Source organism: Chiloscyllium plagiosum, chromosome 37, assembly GCF_004010195.1.
Source record: "Chiloscyllium plagiosum isolate BGI_BamShark_2017 chromosome 37, ASM401019v2, whole genome shotgun sequence".
In the NCBI taxonomy this organism is placed as follows: domain Eukaryota; kingdom Metazoa; phylum Chordata; class Chondrichthyes; order Orectolobiformes; family Hemiscylliidae; genus Chiloscyllium; species Chiloscyllium plagiosum.
The window spans coordinates 24,539,667-24,557,743 of NC_057746.1; the positions used below are offsets into that span (position 1 = coordinate 24,539,667).

General features: G+C 47.4%; 2 protein-coding genes across 8 annotated transcripts in view; one reads left to right on the forward strand and one right to left on the reverse strand.

The window, feature by feature from the left end:
- LOC122541525 (zinc-binding protein A33-like) overlaps positions 1 to 2,239 on the reverse strand; it is a 65,282-nt gene extending 63,043 nt beyond the window's left edge. Inside the window, exon 1 of the mRNA XM_043678352.1 lies at positions 2,132 to 2,239. The gene's annotated coding sequence lies outside the window, so the exon portion shown is untranslated. The remainder of the gene's footprint in view (positions 1 to 2,131) is intronic.
- An 80-nt stretch (positions 2,240 to 2,319) lies between these two features.
- On the forward strand, positions 2,320 to 11,846 carry LOC122541391 (zinc finger and BTB domain-containing protein 43-like). 7 transcript variants are annotated; one of them, XR_006309589.1, is made up of 2 exons: positions 2,320 to 2,649; positions 3,525 to 7,381. XR_006309589.1 is itself a non-coding variant. In XM_043678131.1 (2 exons), exon 2 carries the CDS (start codon positions 9,139 to 9,141, stop codon positions 10,708 to 10,710), a length of 1,572 nt encoding a protein of 523 aa, XP_043534066.1. In that variant the 5' UTR covers positions 2,376 to 2,691; positions 9,115 to 9,138; the 3' UTR covers positions 10,711 to 11,846. The 7 variants fall into 7 exon arrangements, 6 of the variants coding, with proteins under 6 accessions (XP_043534066.1, XP_043534064.1, XP_043534063.1 ...); XM_043678131.1 differs by lacking the exon at positions 3,525 to 7,381 and adding an exon at positions 9,115 to 11,846 and having other exon boundaries at positions 2,376 to 2,691; XM_043678129.1 differs by lacking the exon at positions 3,525 to 7,381 and adding an exon at positions 9,115 to 11,846 and having other exon boundaries at positions 2,376 to 2,687.
- The last annotated feature ends 6,231 nt before the right edge of the window (positions 11,847 to 18,077 follow it).

Genomic DNA, 18,077 nt, shown 5'->3' on the forward strand with positions numbered 1-18,077 from the left:
GCCCCCACCCTGCCCCCACTCCTGCCTATCACCCTCACCTTAGCCTCCTTCCACCTATCGCATTCCCAACGCACCTCCCCCAAGTCCCTCCTCCCTACCTTTTATCTTAGCCTGCTTGGCACACCCTCCTCATTCCTGAAGAAAGGCTTATGCCTGAAACGTCGATTCTCCTTCTCCTTTGATGCTGCCTGACCTGCTGCGCTTTTCCAGCATCACATTTTTAAGTGCTGATCTCCAGCATCTGCAGTCCTCACTTTCTCCATGGAAACAGAGAACCCAAGTAAAGTGATGGGCCAGGACACTGTCCCAAGCTGAGAACTCAGATCCTGTGCGGACAAACAGGCGAAGATATTCACTGACATCTTCAACCTCTCCCATCGTGAAGTCTCCACCTGCTTCAAGAAGACCACCATCATTCCAGTACCTAAGAAAGCAAATGTAATGTGCCTTAATGACTCCACTCAGTGGCTCTATCCTCCAATAATCATTAAGTGATTCGAGAGTCTGGTCATGGCCCACATCTATTCCAGTCTCCCAGCCTGATTCGATCCCCAACAATTTTCCTACTGATGTAACAGGTCCACAGCGGAAACCATATCCCCAGCCTGCACTCATCCTTGGAACATCTGGACAAGGACAACTACATCGGAGTCGAAAGTGTGGTGCTGGAAAAGCACAGCAGGTCAGGCAGCATCCGAGGAGCAAGAGAATTGATGTTTTGGACATTCCATTCCTGAGGAAGAGTTATGCCTGAAATGTCAATTCTCCTGCTCCTCGGATGTTGCCTGACGTGACCTGATTTTCCAGCACCACACTCTCAGCTCAATCTCCAGCATCTACAGTCCTCACTTACTCTTATACCTACATCAGATTCCTGCTCATTGACTACAGCTCAGCCTTCATCACCATTATTCCCCTTTCCCCCACCTCAGACTGAACTCAAAACTATGTGACCTTGGTCTCAGCTCTGCCCTCAGCTTTCTGACCCACAGACCATAACAGTCAACACTGGAGCCCTCCAAGAATGCATCCTTAGCCCCCTACTATACTCCCTATATGACTGTGTTGCCAAATTCCATCTACAAGTTCACTGATGACACCACCATTGTAGAACAGATATCTAGCCATGACAAGTCAAAATATAGAAGTGAAATGGAAGGCTTGGTGACGTGGTTCAATGAGAACATCTCTCTCTCAACATCAGCAAAACTAAAGAACTGATCAATGACTTCTAAAAGAAATGAGGAGAACATGCCCCCATCTACATCAACGGAGCTGAGGTTGAGAAGGTGGAGAGCGTCAAGTTCCTCGGAGTGATGATAACCGACAACCTGTCCTGAACTTGCCATGTAGATGCGACGGTCAAAAAGGCACAGCCATCCTCTTACTCATCAGGCAGCTCAGGAAAATTGGTATGTCCATAAGGACCCTCACCAACCACCATTGAAAGCATAATGCACCAGTGCATAATGGCCTGGTATGGCAACTGCTTTGTCCAGGACCATAAGAAACTACAGAAGGTTGTGTGCACAGGCCAGTCCTGAAGAAGGGTTACACCCGAAACATTGACTTCTCCACCTCCTGATGCTGCCTGGCCTGCTGTGTTCTCCCAGCCTCCTGCTTGTCTACCTTGGATTCCAGCACCTGCAGTTTTTGTTTTGTCTCAAGACCATCACAGAAGCCAATGTTCCATCCACGGACTCCACCTACATGGTGGCAGTTTAACCTGAGGGTCAGCAGGTCTTTGGCAAAGGGGCGGGTGAAGGAGGGGTAGACAAGCAAACGTCTGGGAGAACACAGCAATCCAGGCCGCAGCGGGAGGTGGAGGAGTCAACGTCAAGACGGAGAGGCCTTCACGGTAAACGCAGCTGGTGCCGCTAACATGCCACCAGCTTCCTATCCACCCGGTCTATGACCCTCATAATTTTGTAGTACTCAGTCAGCCTTCTCTGCTCTGAGGGAAACACTCCCCTCTGACCTATCACCTCCATCCCCACCCCCATCCACCTACTGTACGCTTTGCTACCTCCTCCCATTTATATCTCCACCCTGGAGGCTCCCCTGCCTTCAGTCCTGATGAAAGGCGTTTGCCCGGAACGTCGACTCTCCCGCTCCTCGGAGGCTGCCTGACCTGCTTGTGCTTTTCCGGAAATAGCCGAGCGTTGGCGGCGGGAACAGCCGAGGGCCGCGCGGCGTGCGGAAGAAAACCGGAAATAGCCGAGCGGGCGGCGGAAACAGCCGAGGGCCGCGCGGCGTGCGGGAGAAAAGGCGTGCGGAAGAAAACCGGAAATAGCCGAGCGGGCGGCGGAAATAGCCGAGGGCCGCGCGGCGGGCGGAAGAAAACCGGAAATAGCCGAGCGGGCGGCGGAAACAGCCGAGGGCCGCGCGGCGTGCGGGCGGGCGGAAGAAAACCGGAAATAGCCGAGCGGGCGGCGGAAACAGCCGAGTGCCGGGGCACGGCTCCCCCCCATTACAGTGCAGACCCCCGGGAGATGAAGGAGCCGCCGCCGCCACCGGGGCCCGAAAGTCGCCTTTAGACCGGACAGCGCTTCCTGACGAAATACAAAGGTGCAGAGAAAAAAATTTTAAAAAGCGGCTGCCGCGCTGTGAAGATCCCGCTCCTTCACCCGGACGCTTGAAAGGAGGGAGGTAGGCCTCAGCCTGTCCCCGGAAAGCCTCGGACTCGAGTAGGTAGGGGCAGCCCCGAGGAGGAGGGAGGGGGAAAGGCGAGAAGCCCGGCCCCGGGGCACGGACGGGGGAAATCATACAGATGACTCTTCGGCCCATCCCGTCCGTGCCGACCCAATCCAGTCCCACCTGCCAGCACCCGGCCCATATCCCTCCAAACTCTTCCTATTCATATACCCATCCAAATGCCCCTTAAATGTTGTAATTGTACCAGCCTCCACCACATCCTCTGGCAGCTCATTCCATACACGCACCACCCTCTGTGTGAAAAAAGTTGTCCCTTTAGGTCCCTTTTATATCTTTCCCCTCTCACCCTAAACCTATGCCCTCTGGTTCTGGACTGCCCCCAACCCCAGTCTGTAAACGCCTCCGTGCAGGTTTGCAGGAGGCACTTGGCCTTTCATCAGGGTCAGTGGGCTGCAATTCTTATCAAGCGTTTGGGAATAACCCCAGACAATTGCATGCACGCCCCGGCCTCCAGGATGGGGCATAACTGTTTGCACATGTTAGCGAGCGGCAGCAAACAGTCCCGGCATAAAGCAAGGACGAGCGGTGCGTTTTGATCAACGTGCGCAGACATAGACTGGGAATCCAATGGAGAGCTGAGGGAATGCCACCCTGTCTGTGGGTCAGCGCTGAGGGCATGCCTCACTGTCAAAGGGTTAGTTGAGGGAGCGCCGCACTGTGTGTTGGGGGGGCGGGGGGTTGTGTTGAGTGAGTGTCATGCTATCGGAGCATGAGTATCAAGGGAGCACCACGCAGTTGGAAGGCACTGTGTAGCGATGGCAGCGTTTTTTGAATGAGATGTTTAAACGTGGATCTATCTATCCTTTTAGGTGAACGATCCATGGCATACTTTGAAGAAAAGCAGGGGAGTTAACCGCACCCAATATTCAACAATCAACCAACATCATTAAAAAGCAAATTATTGGGTTGTTGTCACATTGCTGCTTGTGGGAACTTGCTGTGTGCAAATTGGCTGCCACATCTCTTACGAAAGTGACTCCACTTTATTTACATAAGCTGCTACATAAATTCAGATGTTTGTTTCTCTCTAATTTTCCTCCCTCCAATCATTATCCAGACATTTCACCAATATCGAAATTAATACTATTGGATTTGCTTTTGAAGTGAAAGGGCTGATGGTATAGATAAGCAACAGTCTAACTTATTAAGCACTGTTTTTAGAGCTGGCCTGTACAGCTTCAGTTGTTTCATTAACACTCTTGTCTCCAATATTAAGTCAGAAGTGAGGACATCATCTGCTGATTGCATAGTGTTCAACTAAATTTATAACTCATCAGGTTCTGAAGATACCTGTGTCTGCATGCAGCCAGACCTGATAGTGTTTGTGCTTGAGCTGCTAAATAGCAGGCCACGTTCATATTGTACAAGTGTTAGGACATGACTATCTCTAACAAGAGTTTGAACCAGCTACTGTTTGTATTTTAAAAGCATTGCACCTCCACTTTTAACATCCTGGAAGAAGGGGATGTTTGCTGTATAAAAAAACACCAGAAACTCAACTAGATCCAGTGTCTGCTTGATCATTGATTAGAGTAAACACCCTCCGCTATACCAGCACTGCAATGTACATTGTGTTTAATGTAGTCACCAAGCCTTTTTTGACGTAATCTCCAAAACCGGTGACCTCTACCACCTCTGACAAGCATATTGGCTTTATCACGATTTTATCACACCAGTTCCCCTCTGTGTCTTAACACAGCCCTGTGTAGGGCATTAACCACAGTTCCTTCATCGTTGTGAGGTCAGTATCCTGGGCCTGTTACCAAAAAACACACTGTTTCGATCTCTGTACAGACTTTTTAAAAGTGATCAGAACTTACAGGAAAGAATGACATAGAAATCTTTCTTTGTTCGAAAACTTTTACAGCATTGAATCACTAAAATTGACTAAACACTATTTTCTTCTACTTCAGAGTATGTTGCCATGGGGAACGAAGTTTCCTCTTTTCACTTATTATCCAGTACACTCTTCCCTTGAATTACTTTTAGCAAACAGGCCACAACTTCTCTCAGCTCCCAGTGAGTTCCTGCAACCCTATTTTGTCGAGTGGTAACTTTGAGTGACTGTTTGCAGGCTCTTTGATTAGATTTCACCCGCCACTACCGGATTCCGATGTTCCTCCTTCCCCTAGCCATGGCACAAGAAAGCTCTCAGAAGGCTGCAGAATGCCTCTCTTCAATGAGAGACTGATTCGTTCTCTTTCCTCACTGCCCGCTCGCCCCCACCCCCAATCTGAGTGGTGATAGTTTGCAAAGCCAAAACGGCCTCTTCTCTATGCCAAGCACACACAACTGCTGTCTGTTTGTGGTGTTCGTTGATTCGTAGGGAAGCCTGCAACCCGCTGGCTCTTTGTGTTCTCTTTTCTCCAATGCAACGTGGAACACCTCTAGTTAGCTCTCCTTGTCCTCAGCTTCTTTCAATTATAAAAGTAAAAGGGCAGTTTACAGCATGACAACTACAACACTTTCCTGTAACTTTGGGAGACTCGATTACACGCATTGTAAACACAGAGACTGCTGGCTATATCGTTAAGCTCTCAGCAAAACCGCCCAGTCTTCCTTTGTTCTTGAGCAATTAAACCACCCAGGCTCACTGTCAGGTATCGAAAACAACAAATGCTGGAGATCACAGTGGGCCAGGCAGCGTCCATGGTGAGAGAGGAAGCTAATGTTTCGAGTCCAGGTGATTCTTCATCAAAAGAAGAGTCATTTATACTTGAAATGTTAGCTTGCTCCCTCTCCATGGATGCTTCCTGACCGCTGTGATCTCCAGCATTTGTTCTTCTCAGTACAGATTCCAGCATCTGCAGTAATTTGCTCCTATTTACTGTCAGGTACCCTGCTGAACAGCTCCCACGTGCTACTTCGTTGACCCTAAATTTGAAGCGAGAGTGCTGAAGTGGTCTAATGGAATAAACTTCTTCATGGCAGCAGCTGAGAGGGTTGGGTTGGTTCGGGAAGAAGGCTCCCCTCTAGTTTTTGTTGGGGTGGATGGTGTGTATTGGCTTTGCACAAAAGGTTCACATCCCGAGAATGGACTTAGCATTGTAGAGTCATAGGACATCAAAATAATTCTTATGGTTTGGCTGTGGCTTCAATGTTGTGTCCAGGGTTCAACACTTTAGGAAAGATGACAAATGCACAGAGAGAAGACAGACAGGGTTAAGTAGGATGGCATGATAGGCTTTGGTAGAAACTAAAGAAATTGTGGCTATACTCCTAAGCCGAGCAGGTCTAAGATTCATTCTAAATGATGAGTTACACAATAAGATGTGAAGGTGCCAGTGTTGGGCTGGGTTGGGCACAGTTAAAAAATCACACAACGTCAGGTTATAGTCCAACAGATTTATTTGAAAGTATAAGCTTTCTGAGTGCTGCTGCTTTGTCAGATAGCCAGTCAGAGGTAGCTGTCACTAAATACCTGATGTAGGAGCTGTGCTCTGAAAGCTTGTACTTCCAAATAAACCTGTTGGACTATAACCAGATGTTGTGTGATTTTTAAATTTACACAATATGTTGCATTTTAGACCTTCATCCTTCTGCCTTTGTGAATAGTGAGAGATAGTAGCAGTGTTTGCTAGCTGGTTAATAATTTGATAGCCTTTAAACCAGCCCGAAGGTGGAGAGTCTTGTATAGGATGGAAGGGTTATGTAGACACTCACATAACCCGTGCAAAAAGAAAGAGGGAAGTATAGGGTGGGGTAAGTATATAGCAGACACCCACAACCCCCAGATGCCATTAACCAGTTTCATATAAATTGAGAGTAGGTGTTCCTTCTTTGATAGGCAGAAAGTCAAAGCTATATCCGCTGCTCTGAGTTGTTATCTAAAGATTAAAAATGCTCATTACAGAAATGAGGGGGCGAGGTTATTTAGAATCAACACAGAAGTAGGCATTAATGCCAAACATGCTCATCTCTTTTTCATTTCAATATCTGTTTGGTCCTTTCTCATACACTGTTCACTCTGATGTACTTGTCTAACTTTGTTATGAGCACCTTCTATACTACACACCTCAACAATTCTCTACATGGTTGAGAGTTTTGTTTTCTGATCACTCTCTGACTAAAGAAGCTTCACCTGAATACGTCTTTGGACATATTTACCACTCTCCTATTGACTGCTAGATTTGAATAAAATTATTCAAAGCCACACCTCTGGCTTCTATTTTCTAAAGTACTCTGGCTGATTCAGCCTTTCCCTTTTCTGTATAAGGGCTTGGTGCTGGTTGCATCCTGCTGTTGGTGATTCGTGGCAATCTACCACATTACGACAATCTGCCTTTTTAGCATAATTTTCCATCAGCAGAATATGTCTACATCTAGTTCTCTGTTTAAAATCTTTATGGAAACCAAAGATTTGAATAATGGAGAAGAGTAGATAGATGCTACTGAGAATTGGTACAGGTGGCAGTATGGAAGGGTTTTATAGGCTCAATATCCCATGCGAAGAGGAGGAGGAAAGGGTAGTGTAGAGGCTGCATGGCCTCCTGCGCTGTCTGGTTGTATTTGAGTGCTTCGGGGACTGTCCTCTCTCATGAATAATTGGATGTAAATTGTTAGAATTCTGTGTGCACTGTACTTGTTTCAGACATATATTGGGAGGGTTGCCAGGTACAAAGCTCCAGGCCAGCCCTCCCCATTCCTCAAGCAATATTTATTTTTTTAAAAAGTGCATTTCCGTAATATTTAAAAATGCTTTACAGCTGGCCTTTGAAACGTAGTTGCTAAGGAGGAAGCTCGGCAGTCAATTTATGCACAGCATCTCCGGCTAACAGTAAGATGACAATGAGCAGGTAATTTTTTTTTTGCAGTATTAACGGAGGGTGAAATATTGCCTGGGACACTGGGACTGTCTCCCTTGTTCTTCTTTGAAATAATGCCGTGGAGTCATTTGCATCCATTTGAGTAGATGAATGGGGCGAAGGCACCTTCAGAAGTTCAGCAGTGCACGCTCAGTGCTGCATGGTCAGCTTTGCTTTTGTTTTTGTCACGGGAATTGATCCTGAGCCTTCAGACTCAAAGAGTCAAGAGGGCTACTGACTCAGCTACAGCTGTCCCAGTCTCACTGAGACGAATTGACCTGGCCATTATTACCAACATGTCAACAGGGTGGAGAGGGAATCTCCAGCATACGGCGCATTGCAATTACCAGAAAAGACTTAGAGCAAATGTTAATGATCAGATTGTTGTTTATGAAATATCTGTGTGTCATTAATGTATTACAACAACGACTGCACTTCCTGTGATTGTATTATGCCTTGGGATGTCCCTCAGTATTTCTTGAGTACAGATACAGTGTCCTCAACTACTTGTCATATGACAAGCCCTCCATTCCCAGGATCATTCTTGTAAATGAGATGAATCCTAACATTGTGTTTGCTTTCCCAACTGTTTGCATGTTAACTTTAAGAGAATCCTGAAGGAGCATAACTTTTGTGCTTCAGACTTCCAAAGCCTTTCCTCATTTAGAAAATAGTCTGCGCCTCTTCTTCCTACCAAAGTGCATAACCTCTCACTTGCCCAGATTGTATTACATCTGCCACTTCTTTGCCCATTCTCAACCTGTCCAAGTCCTTCTCCAGCCACCCCACCTCCTTAACACTACCTACACCTCCAGCTGTCGTCTGCAAACTGAGCAATAATGCCCTCAGTTCCTTCATCCAAATCATTCATGTATAATATGAATAGTTGTGGTCCCAACACTGACCTCTGTCTTCTGCCAGTCAGCCAATCCTCTATCCATGCCAGTACCGCGCCTTTAACACCTTGGGCTCTTATCTTACTACACAGGCAGCACCTTGTCAGTGGCTTTCTGCAAATCCCAATAGATCAATTTGTGGGCGGCACGGTGGCACAGTGGTTAGCACTGCTGCCTCACAGCGTCAGAGACCCGGGTTCAATTCCTGCCTCAGGCGACTGACTGTGTGGAGTTTGCATGTTCTCCCCGTGTCTGCGTGGGTTTCCTCCGGGTGCTCCGGTTTCCTCCCACCATCCAAAGATGTGCAGGGTCAGGTGAATTGGCCATACTAAATTGCCTGTAGTGTTAGGTAAGGGGTAAATGTAGGGGTATGGGTGGGTTTCGCTTCGGCGGGTCGGTGTGGACTTGTTGGGCCGAAGGGCCTGTTTCCACACTGTAATCTAATCTAATCTAAAATCTAATCATGTCCACTGGCTCTCCTTTGCTCCTTACCTCCTCAAAGAAGTGTTTCCCAACAGGGCGGGGGACAGGGTATTTGACTCCAGAGGGTGACGTTTATTACTTGGTGCCAGGTGGTTAGTTCCTAACTATGTGGCAGGTTAAGTCTTCGGTAATGTGTGCATCCCTGCTATCTTTAACTTGGCTTGTTTCTGCCTCCCCCTCCCATCATCCCAATCCCTGACCCACCGCCACCACAGGGACTGTGGAGAAGACGCGGCCCCATGGAGCCCGGGATGTTTCAGGTGGAGTTCCCGAACTTTGGCAACAACCTTCTGAGGAAGCTGAACCAGCAGCGGGTGGAGGGCAAGCTCTGCGACATCACCATCCACCTGCAGGGCCAGATGTTCAAGGCCCACCGGGCGGTGCTGGCCGCCTCCTCCCCTTACTTCCACGACCAGGTGCTGCTGAAGAACGCCAGCCGCATCGTGCTGCCGGGGGTGATGAGCCCCAAGGCCTTTGAGAACGTGCTGGCCTCCTCCTACACGGGCAAGCTGACTGTCCTGTCGCCCGACATCGTCAGCTACCTGACGGTGGCCAGCTTCCTGCAGATGTGGCATGTGGTGGACAAGTGCACAGAGCTGCTGCGGGAGTGCCAACCCCCGGCGCCGCCCGCCCCTAGCCAGAACCAGTCGCCCAGCAGCAGCAACTACCTCAGCCCCTGGCACGGTCCCGAGCTGCCCGCCAAGTTCGAGAGGCCCGAGGACGACGGCGTCAAGGTGGAGGGCCACTGTCACCCTCACCACCGCCAACACGGGCAGCAGCAGCAGCAACATGAGGAGGAGGAAGAGGAGGAGGAGGATGGGGCGGCGGGGGGAGGGGACGACGATGATGAGGAGGTAGACGAGGATGAGGACGACGATGGGCAGAAAGGCCGGACCTCGCCGCGCCAGGACACCGAGCAGGACAACGTCATCAGCAACTCGGCCGAGCGGGAGAAGTTCGGAGCAGAGGGCCGGGAGAGTGAGGCCGGGGCAGTGAGCGACGGCGGCGCTGACTGCCCTTACCCGCTGCAGCCCTACAGCCAGCCCAGCATGGTGCCACACAAGCGCTGGGTCTTGGTGAAGAGTGGCAAGGCGGAGGGTGGCGCGTCTCCAGGCGGCGCGGGGGACGAGGACGAGGAGCGGCACTTTGTGCTGGTGCCACCCATGGGAAAGAGGGAGCCGGAGGACCCCGGGGTGCACGAGCCGCCTGCCCACTTTGGTGAGCACCTGGGGCCCGAGGAGTATGACGAGTTTGCCGAGGACCCCAGCTACGACGAGCCGGTCGACTACTACGGAGCATCGGACGACTTCCACTTTGAGCAGCCGGCAGGGGGCAGCCCTGGGGGTATGGCCATGCAGGGCTCTGGGCTGCCTGGCGAGATCCAGGAGAACGGTGCCTACGGCGTGCTGGGCGATCCGGGCCCCAGTTCCGGGCAGGCCGGGGCGTCAGCCAGCTCAGACTTCCCCGGCGGCTCCGTCTACAAGCTCTACCCTTGCCAGTGCGGCAAGAGCTTCGCCCACAAGAGCCAGCGGGACCGCCACATGAGCATGCACCTCAACGTGAGGCCTTTCGGCTGCCCCATCTGCAACAAGAAGTTCAAGATGAAGCACCACCTGATGGGCCACATGAAGATCCACACCGGCCACAAGCCGTACGAGTGCCACTACTGTGGCAAGAAGTTCATGTGGCGAGACAGCTTCACGCGCCATCGTAATGCCTGTGCCAAACTCTACCACGCTGCCACCTCCGTCCCCATCCCCCTCCCTGACCTCGACGTGCCCTCCGACCTCAGTGTGCCCTCCGACCTCTGACCCAGCTCCTTCCGCTACCCCCACTCTCCGCCCACCAGCTGCCACTCCTCCAACCGATCGGCAGAGACTCTGGACGAGGGGTGAGATGGGTGTGGGGTGTGTGGAAGGGGAGGAGACCGGAGGTCGGGGGAGGGGAGAACTACGAGTTGGTACGATGGAACCAAAGTCGTTGTTAGGTGGGGGTATAGGGTGGGCGTGGCAAGGACTGATAAACACAATCTGGAGCCTGCTGCCAAGTTGTGCTCAACTGGACATTTCAAACATGACTGACTTCCAGCTGAGTTGACCCAGCTTTAAACCCACTTACCTTTGAATCAGGGCATGCTGACGATTTTTACAAGAAATAAGTATTTAAGTATATATATAAAACAAATTATATATATATATATATATATATATATTTAGATATATGTATATTTGTGTGTGTGTGTGTAAATTGTGTTGCTGCACATGGAAGTATTTTTTACGGCCACCTCTGCTTTTTAATATTTATGGCAATTAAACCTGGGCAGGGTTGGAGAAGCTCCTGGGCACAGCTCCGATTCTGGGAGAAAGGAGCACCTCCGAATCCAGTTAGACACGTGTTGACCATGTCTTGCATGCTGTAAGGTTGTGGAGTCAAATCCCCTCCAGAGTGCCTGAGCAGAAACATCGAGGTTGGTTTAACCAGTGCCAGTGCGGAGACATTAAACTGAGACAGGGTGCTCAAGATGGTCTGTCAGATTGGAGGCAGACTATCCTTTGCTTTCGGTCTTTCAAAGTAAAAGCTGGTGTGGAGTGGTGGGGGGTGGTGTGAGACTACAGAGGTAATCATGGGGGCAGGGGCAAGATTCCCTCCTCAGCCATTCTCACTAGATATGGATGATCTGGTCATCATCGCTTTGCTATTGGTTGGAGCTTGCTGTTATGCAAACTGACTACACTTCCCTCCATCACAACAGTGTCTGCACATCAAGAAGTACAACAGTTGCTGTAAAAAGGACTTTTTAGGGCCTGTGTTTCACCTTTTCAGAAATGTCACCATTTTTTCTCCCGCTTTTAATTTTGTTGTGTTCTTTGCTATTTTTGTTTTTTTTTTAAAGAAAGTGTGGAATTTCAACTGCTGTCCCTGTGAATAAAGAAAGTTTGGTGACTGACTGGGTTTGGAGTTAATTGCGCTCATTCGGCTGTGACCTGGAGTGACCGCACAGCCAAGACGAGGAGCTGGTGGGCCTCCTGGTAATGTCACTGCCCTAGTGATCCACGGGTCCAAATCACTACAGGGGCAGTTGGAGGAGTTTAAATTCACTGCATAAACAGCTGAATTTGAAAGCTGAGTAGCAGGACTGAAGCTATCATTGATTGTTTAAAACCCAACCAGTCCACCTTTAGGTCATTTATGTGGTTTGGTCACATGAACTCACTGAAATGTGGTTCGCTGTTAAATGCCCTCTCAAGCCAGTCAGTTCTCAGAGTCTGGGAATTCTGCACAGGGTAACTCACCTCCTGACTTCTCAAAATCTAGAAGGACAAGGGCAGGAGATGCCTGGGAGCACCACCAACTGCAAGTTCCCTTCTGAGCCATCCTGACTTGGAAACATATCACCATCCCTTCATTGTCACTGGGTCAAAATCCTGGAACTCTGTCTCTAACAGCATTGTGGGTCTACCTACACCCCATGGACTACAAGAAGGCAGTTCATAACCATCTCCAGGGGTATAAGGGATGGATGCTGGCCTTACCAATAATGTAACATCCTACGAAAAAGCAATTGAACAATATCTCATGAGGAAAGATTGGAGAGAGAGCTGCCCTCTGCCTCACTTAGTTAAAGAAATTTCCTCTTAGGAATGATCGAGGTGCTGAGCTGGACTTGCGAAGATGTCAAGAGCATTCACTCAAATGATGCAGTGTAGCTTTGGCTGTACTGCCCATCGTGCCTGTGCCAGCTCATTTGAGGCGCCATCTTTGTCCCACTCCCATGATGTTTCTCAGTGGCCCCACCAATGTCTCCTTTAAGTACTCAACAGTATTTCCACCACTTTTTCCCGTAGCTCCCTCCTGATTATAGCCAACGACATGAAAATAACCGTCCTCATTTTTCTTCTGGTTCTTTACTCATCACCTTTTATAACTGACCTCCCTGCTTGTCTGCCAGTGCAAAGTTGAGGGAAGACCGCTGCTAACTCTTCCCTTGACCTTCTGTGGTCCAAGGAGAGCAATAAAGGGAGGGAATCAACCAGGAGCTTCCTGATTCCTGCCTCCTGCTGGCTGGAGGTACAATTGAGGGTTGCTTCAAATTCACTTATCATTTAGTGGTTTGTCACCAGGTTTTTAAAAACTACCATAAACTAAGCAGATGGGCTCAGTGTTATTGGCTAGCAGAGAGACCAAACAGCCAGCCACAGCACTGGTCCGATCTACAAGTCACTTATATATTATTGCCTGTTAATGCTGTCAGAGCAGAGCAGTAGGTATAGACTGAAGAAGGTTGTCCTATGTGGATAGTGCAGGTGACTGGATCATTCAGACTGCTCTGTTCACCTGATGTCAGCACAGGGTGCAGCTCCAGTGTAGAATGTCAGCTTTTTCAGGGCAGAAATGTAAATGTGAAATAGAGAGAGTGGGAAAGAACAGTTCCACAAAGTTGTCCGTTCCTAAAGTCTGCAGCGAGGTCAGTGTATGCCCTAATCAGCTTTTCGAAATGAGGCTACTCCAATGCATTTGCACATCCAGGTCGGTGCCTTGCCATCCTGTTAGCTGCTCCAAGGCAGGTCACACACTTTTGTGAAGGAAGAGCATAGCTACAGGAGCAGATCCGAGGCTATTACTCATTGTCTGTCTGCCTAATTGACAAGGCACAGGTCAGGAATACAATGGAATGATCTTCACTTGCCTGGATGGGTGTAGCGTCAAGAAACCCGAAGCTCAACACTATACAAGGCGAAATTTCATTGGCACCTCATCCACAAATGTAAATATTCGCACCATCCAACATATACTATCTGCAGCAAATGGGCAAACTTCTTTCAGCTGCACTTTCCAAACTCGTAGCCTCTCCTACACAGACAGCAAGAATGGCAGAAATGGTGGAAACAACTAGTTCCTTTCCAAATTTCACATTATCCTGATTTGGAATTATATTGCCGTTCTCTTACAGTCACTGGATCAAAACCTTAGAATTCCTCAAAACTGGATTTCCCTCCCTAACAACACAGAACATATGTATATACACCAGATGGACTCCAGTGGTTCAAAAAGGTGCTTCACCACCAGTTTCTTGAAGTCATTTGGGGATGGGCAATACATTATGGCATTGCCAGCAGTGATATTTCCTTACACCTGTTGTCTCTGGTTTTCTAGCTTGTGTGTGTCATTAAATGAAGGGATGAACTGTAAACAGCCAGAGTTAAGATCAGAGTGGTGCTGGAAAAGCATAGCGGGTCAGGCAGCATCCAAGGATCAGGAAAATCAATGTTTCAGGCAAAAGCCCTTCCTGACCTGTGCTTTTGCAGCACCACTCTAATCTTGACTCTAATCTCCAGCATTTGCAGTACCCACTTTCGCATGGTAAACATCCAGGACAAAGGAGTCATTTTTCTACATTAGAAAACGTGTGCATCTGTGGCCACAATGCAGTCTGATAGTTTCAGTCATCATAAGACCTAATTGAATGTGAACAGTTATTGTTAGATAGACTACAAAAATGTCAGCTGGGGTTCTCACTTTGAATAAGTGACACTGCAGAACACGTCTTCTGTTGGGTGACTTTTTTTAACAGTTATCTCTCTCCTGCAATGTCTGTTGCTCCTCGCTGTTAAACCCATCCAATCAAAGATTACACAAAGGGAACAGCACTTAAAAGCACATTTTCCTGAGAAATCCCGTCTTTATGCCTGCCTCAGGACCAAGGGTTTTGTACCACTCAACCCCACCTTCCCCCTCCGCCCTGACCGTGACGTCCCTGTGAATACAAACAGGAAGATGACAGGACTGAGCCCTTCCATGAGCTCTTCCAATTCTTTCCTCTTGCACTTCACTAGTAGCTGTGCCTTCAGTATTTGACCTAAGCTCTAGAATCCCTGGTTAGACCTCTCTGCGTCTGTATCCCTTTTTTTTAAGACTGCATACTTTAAAAAACTGCATCTTCAATCAATATCTCCTTAACGTGGCTCAATGTAAATTTTTGTTTCGTTCACTCCTGTGGTGTGCCATGCAATTCTTAACATGGCAACCCAATGAGCAAGCGATGTGTTTTTATACAAAATCTTACAAGGTGGATGTTTGGTCCCTGTACTGGCTCTTTGAAAGTGTTGTTTAACCCACTCCAGTCCCTGCTGTTTCCCCTTAGCCCTGCATATTTCACCCATCAACTTTTGACAGTTGTTACTGAACATGTTGTCAACATCCTTTCGGATGTTTATTCCAGATCATAGCTACTTATTGCTTAGCAAAAGAAAAGGCTCATCTCTCCCTCTGCTTCCACCATTCTCCCAAACCCCCTCACCCCATCTAAACCCCTACCTCGTCTTTTGTCCCGCTGTACGCTGTGTCATCTGATTATCAATCTTGTCAGCAATGGAAATATTATTTACCCCATCAAAAATCTTTATTAGAGTTTGGGCTTGGAAAATCAACCCTAATCTTCATCTGTCACACTCCTGTCTTTCCCATCGGTTGCTTTGGCACTTCTTCTTGTCCTGTTTGTCATACTTCTCTTTAAAAACAAATGGGTAAAATACACAGCTGGTCTGTTATGTGTATCTGTAGGTGTATTCTATTTCTGTATTCTTGCCTGCTTCCATGCACATCAAGCCAAATATGCAAACTGAGATGCATTCTTTCTCATGGGCTATTTTGGTGACTGGGTGTTATAAATAGCAAGCAGCTTTGAGTAAAATCACCTGCATCTTATTCTGAATGTTATGTCGTCCCCGTTGGACAGAGCATTTGCTTAGTTGTCCAAATATCTCCAATCTGGTCTGTGTCACTATTTGCCAGATTGTGAAGCTCCTGTGAAGTTCTTTGGCACATTTAAAATTGTCTATTATACAGAGGCAAGTTGTTTTCTCTAAACCTAGGATAACACCACTTCAAATAAGTTGCAGAGTAATAAATACAGGAATTCATTGTTGCCTCAAAACGTGAGATCACTCTATTGTGAGCGACCTACGAAGAAATGTATAAAGCAGGTAATGCTTGGACTGTTCAATGGGCAAACAACACCGCTGACATTTACAAAACACGTTGCTGGAATGTGGGGTATTCATAGTCAAAGCCAGCATATACTACCTTTGGTTTTGGGAAGCTGGTCCTGCAGTCTCTATGGTGAATACATCCCATGGTGCTTTTAGACAAGACCAGAATGGCAATGACAAATGGTGTAGAGGAAAACTTGTAACCAATGTGGTACCATTGAACCCACAGTCAAGTCCTTCTAGGTGGTGGAAATTATGGGATCGGGAAGTGCTGTTGATTTGAGTAAGACATGGCAAGTTGCTGCACTGAATAGGACAGGTGACACACATTGTTTTTGTGTGTTGGGACTTGGAGGGATTGAATGCTTATGTGACAGCTGGGGTGGTACCAGTCAAATAGCCTGCTTTGACCTGAATCATGTCCAGTATTTTTGGAGTGTTGTTGGAGCTGCATTCTGCGAAAGTGGAGAATGTTTCATCACATCCCCAAATTATAGATGGTGGGCGGCTGGATAGAGTCTCACCATAGAGTTCCCAGAGTTTCATAATGGCTCACAGCTTCACTTTTGCAGTCTGCCACAATAAAATGGCATCAATTTGCTCCAGAATATGCTAAATAAAGTCACCTCATGAGCAAAGCAGGACCACAAAGTCGTCCTTCTCAACCCAATCTCATTTTAGCACTGATAAAGCAAGGAGTGGAGGATGTTGGGTATTTCATTGATTCTGTCCACAATGGACTTGCACAAATTCACAGGTTTTGGCGTGCGGTGGGTGGGGGGTGGGGTGGGGAGGGGGGAGGGCGGCTACAATGTTAAAACTAAACCTAAAAACAACAATTAATGAGCTGAAAGAGCTCTAATGAGGGTGGGTGTGCAACAGTTATAACAAAGTGATATAGAGAATATGATGTGATGAAAGGTGCATTATTAGTTTTGGAATTTGGGTTGCAAATTTGAGACAGATGGGTGCTGGTTATTTCTGTGTGGAGTTTTTTTTTAAAAAGGAGTCCTTCTGTTACAGCATTTTGTCAGAGAGCAGATGACAGGAGATTTGTGTGGTGTTGATGGAAACATGTTCGTACTGTTATATTCACAATGGGTTGGATAAACGTAAGATCATCATTTGGAAGATTCTAGGATGAGAAAACTTCTCTTTAATGAATTTTGGAAGATAGCTATTCTGAGCTTCGTTTGAAACTGTGGAAGTTCAGGTCATTAGATTTGTGAAAAAGCTTATGACAGCAGCGTGGGAAAGGGCTCTTCAAATTAGCTCATTGGCAAATAAACTGTCAGGTGTCAATTATGTAGAACCTTAAAGAGTTAAGGATGTATTTTCTTGGGATGAGCCTTTGTGGTGAATAGTGTCGGGAAGCAGTTTCAAACTTTGCTTTACGAGGAAGTTTAAAATTGTTCTGACTCTTAGATTTAGATAGCTTGTGATTTTTTTTATAATTAACTTGATTTAATAAACTTTGTTCTGTTGTTAATAAAATATCTAGAGTATGTTGCAGTAATTATCCATCAGTTAACTAACTAGGAGAAGAGGAAATAAAGACAACAACTATCGCTGAAGAAAATGTGCTAGGGCAACTAAAGTGGCTAAAGACCAATAAAGGTAATTACAAAGACATGAGGGAAGGGTTGGCCAGGATTGATTAGAAGGGGAGCCTAGCAGAGAAGACAGTGCAACAGCAATACGAGTTTCTGAGGGTAATTTGAGGGACAGAGTAGAAACTCATCCCAACGATGAAAAAACTGCTAAGGGAAGGACGGGGCAACCATGGATGTCAAAGGAAGTCAGGGACAGCATAAAAGCAAAAGAAAAAGTAAGCAGTTTAGCGGGAAGTATTTAAAATGAGCAGAAGTTAAAAGAAGCAATGGGGGAGGGAGAAGATGAAATATGAGGGTAAACAAGCTAGTAATAAAGAAGATTGCAAGTATTTTAGATATCTAAAAGGTAAGAGCGAATTAGAACATAGAAAAATACAGCGCAGTACAGGCCCTTTGGCCCTCGATGTTGCGCCGATCCAAGCCCACCTAACCTACACTAGCCCACTATCCTCCATATGCCTATCCAATGCCCGCTTAAATGCCCATAAAGAGGGAGAGTCCACCACTGCGACTGGCAGGGCATTCCATGAACTCACAACTCGCTGAGTAAAGAATCTACCCCGAACATCTGTCCTA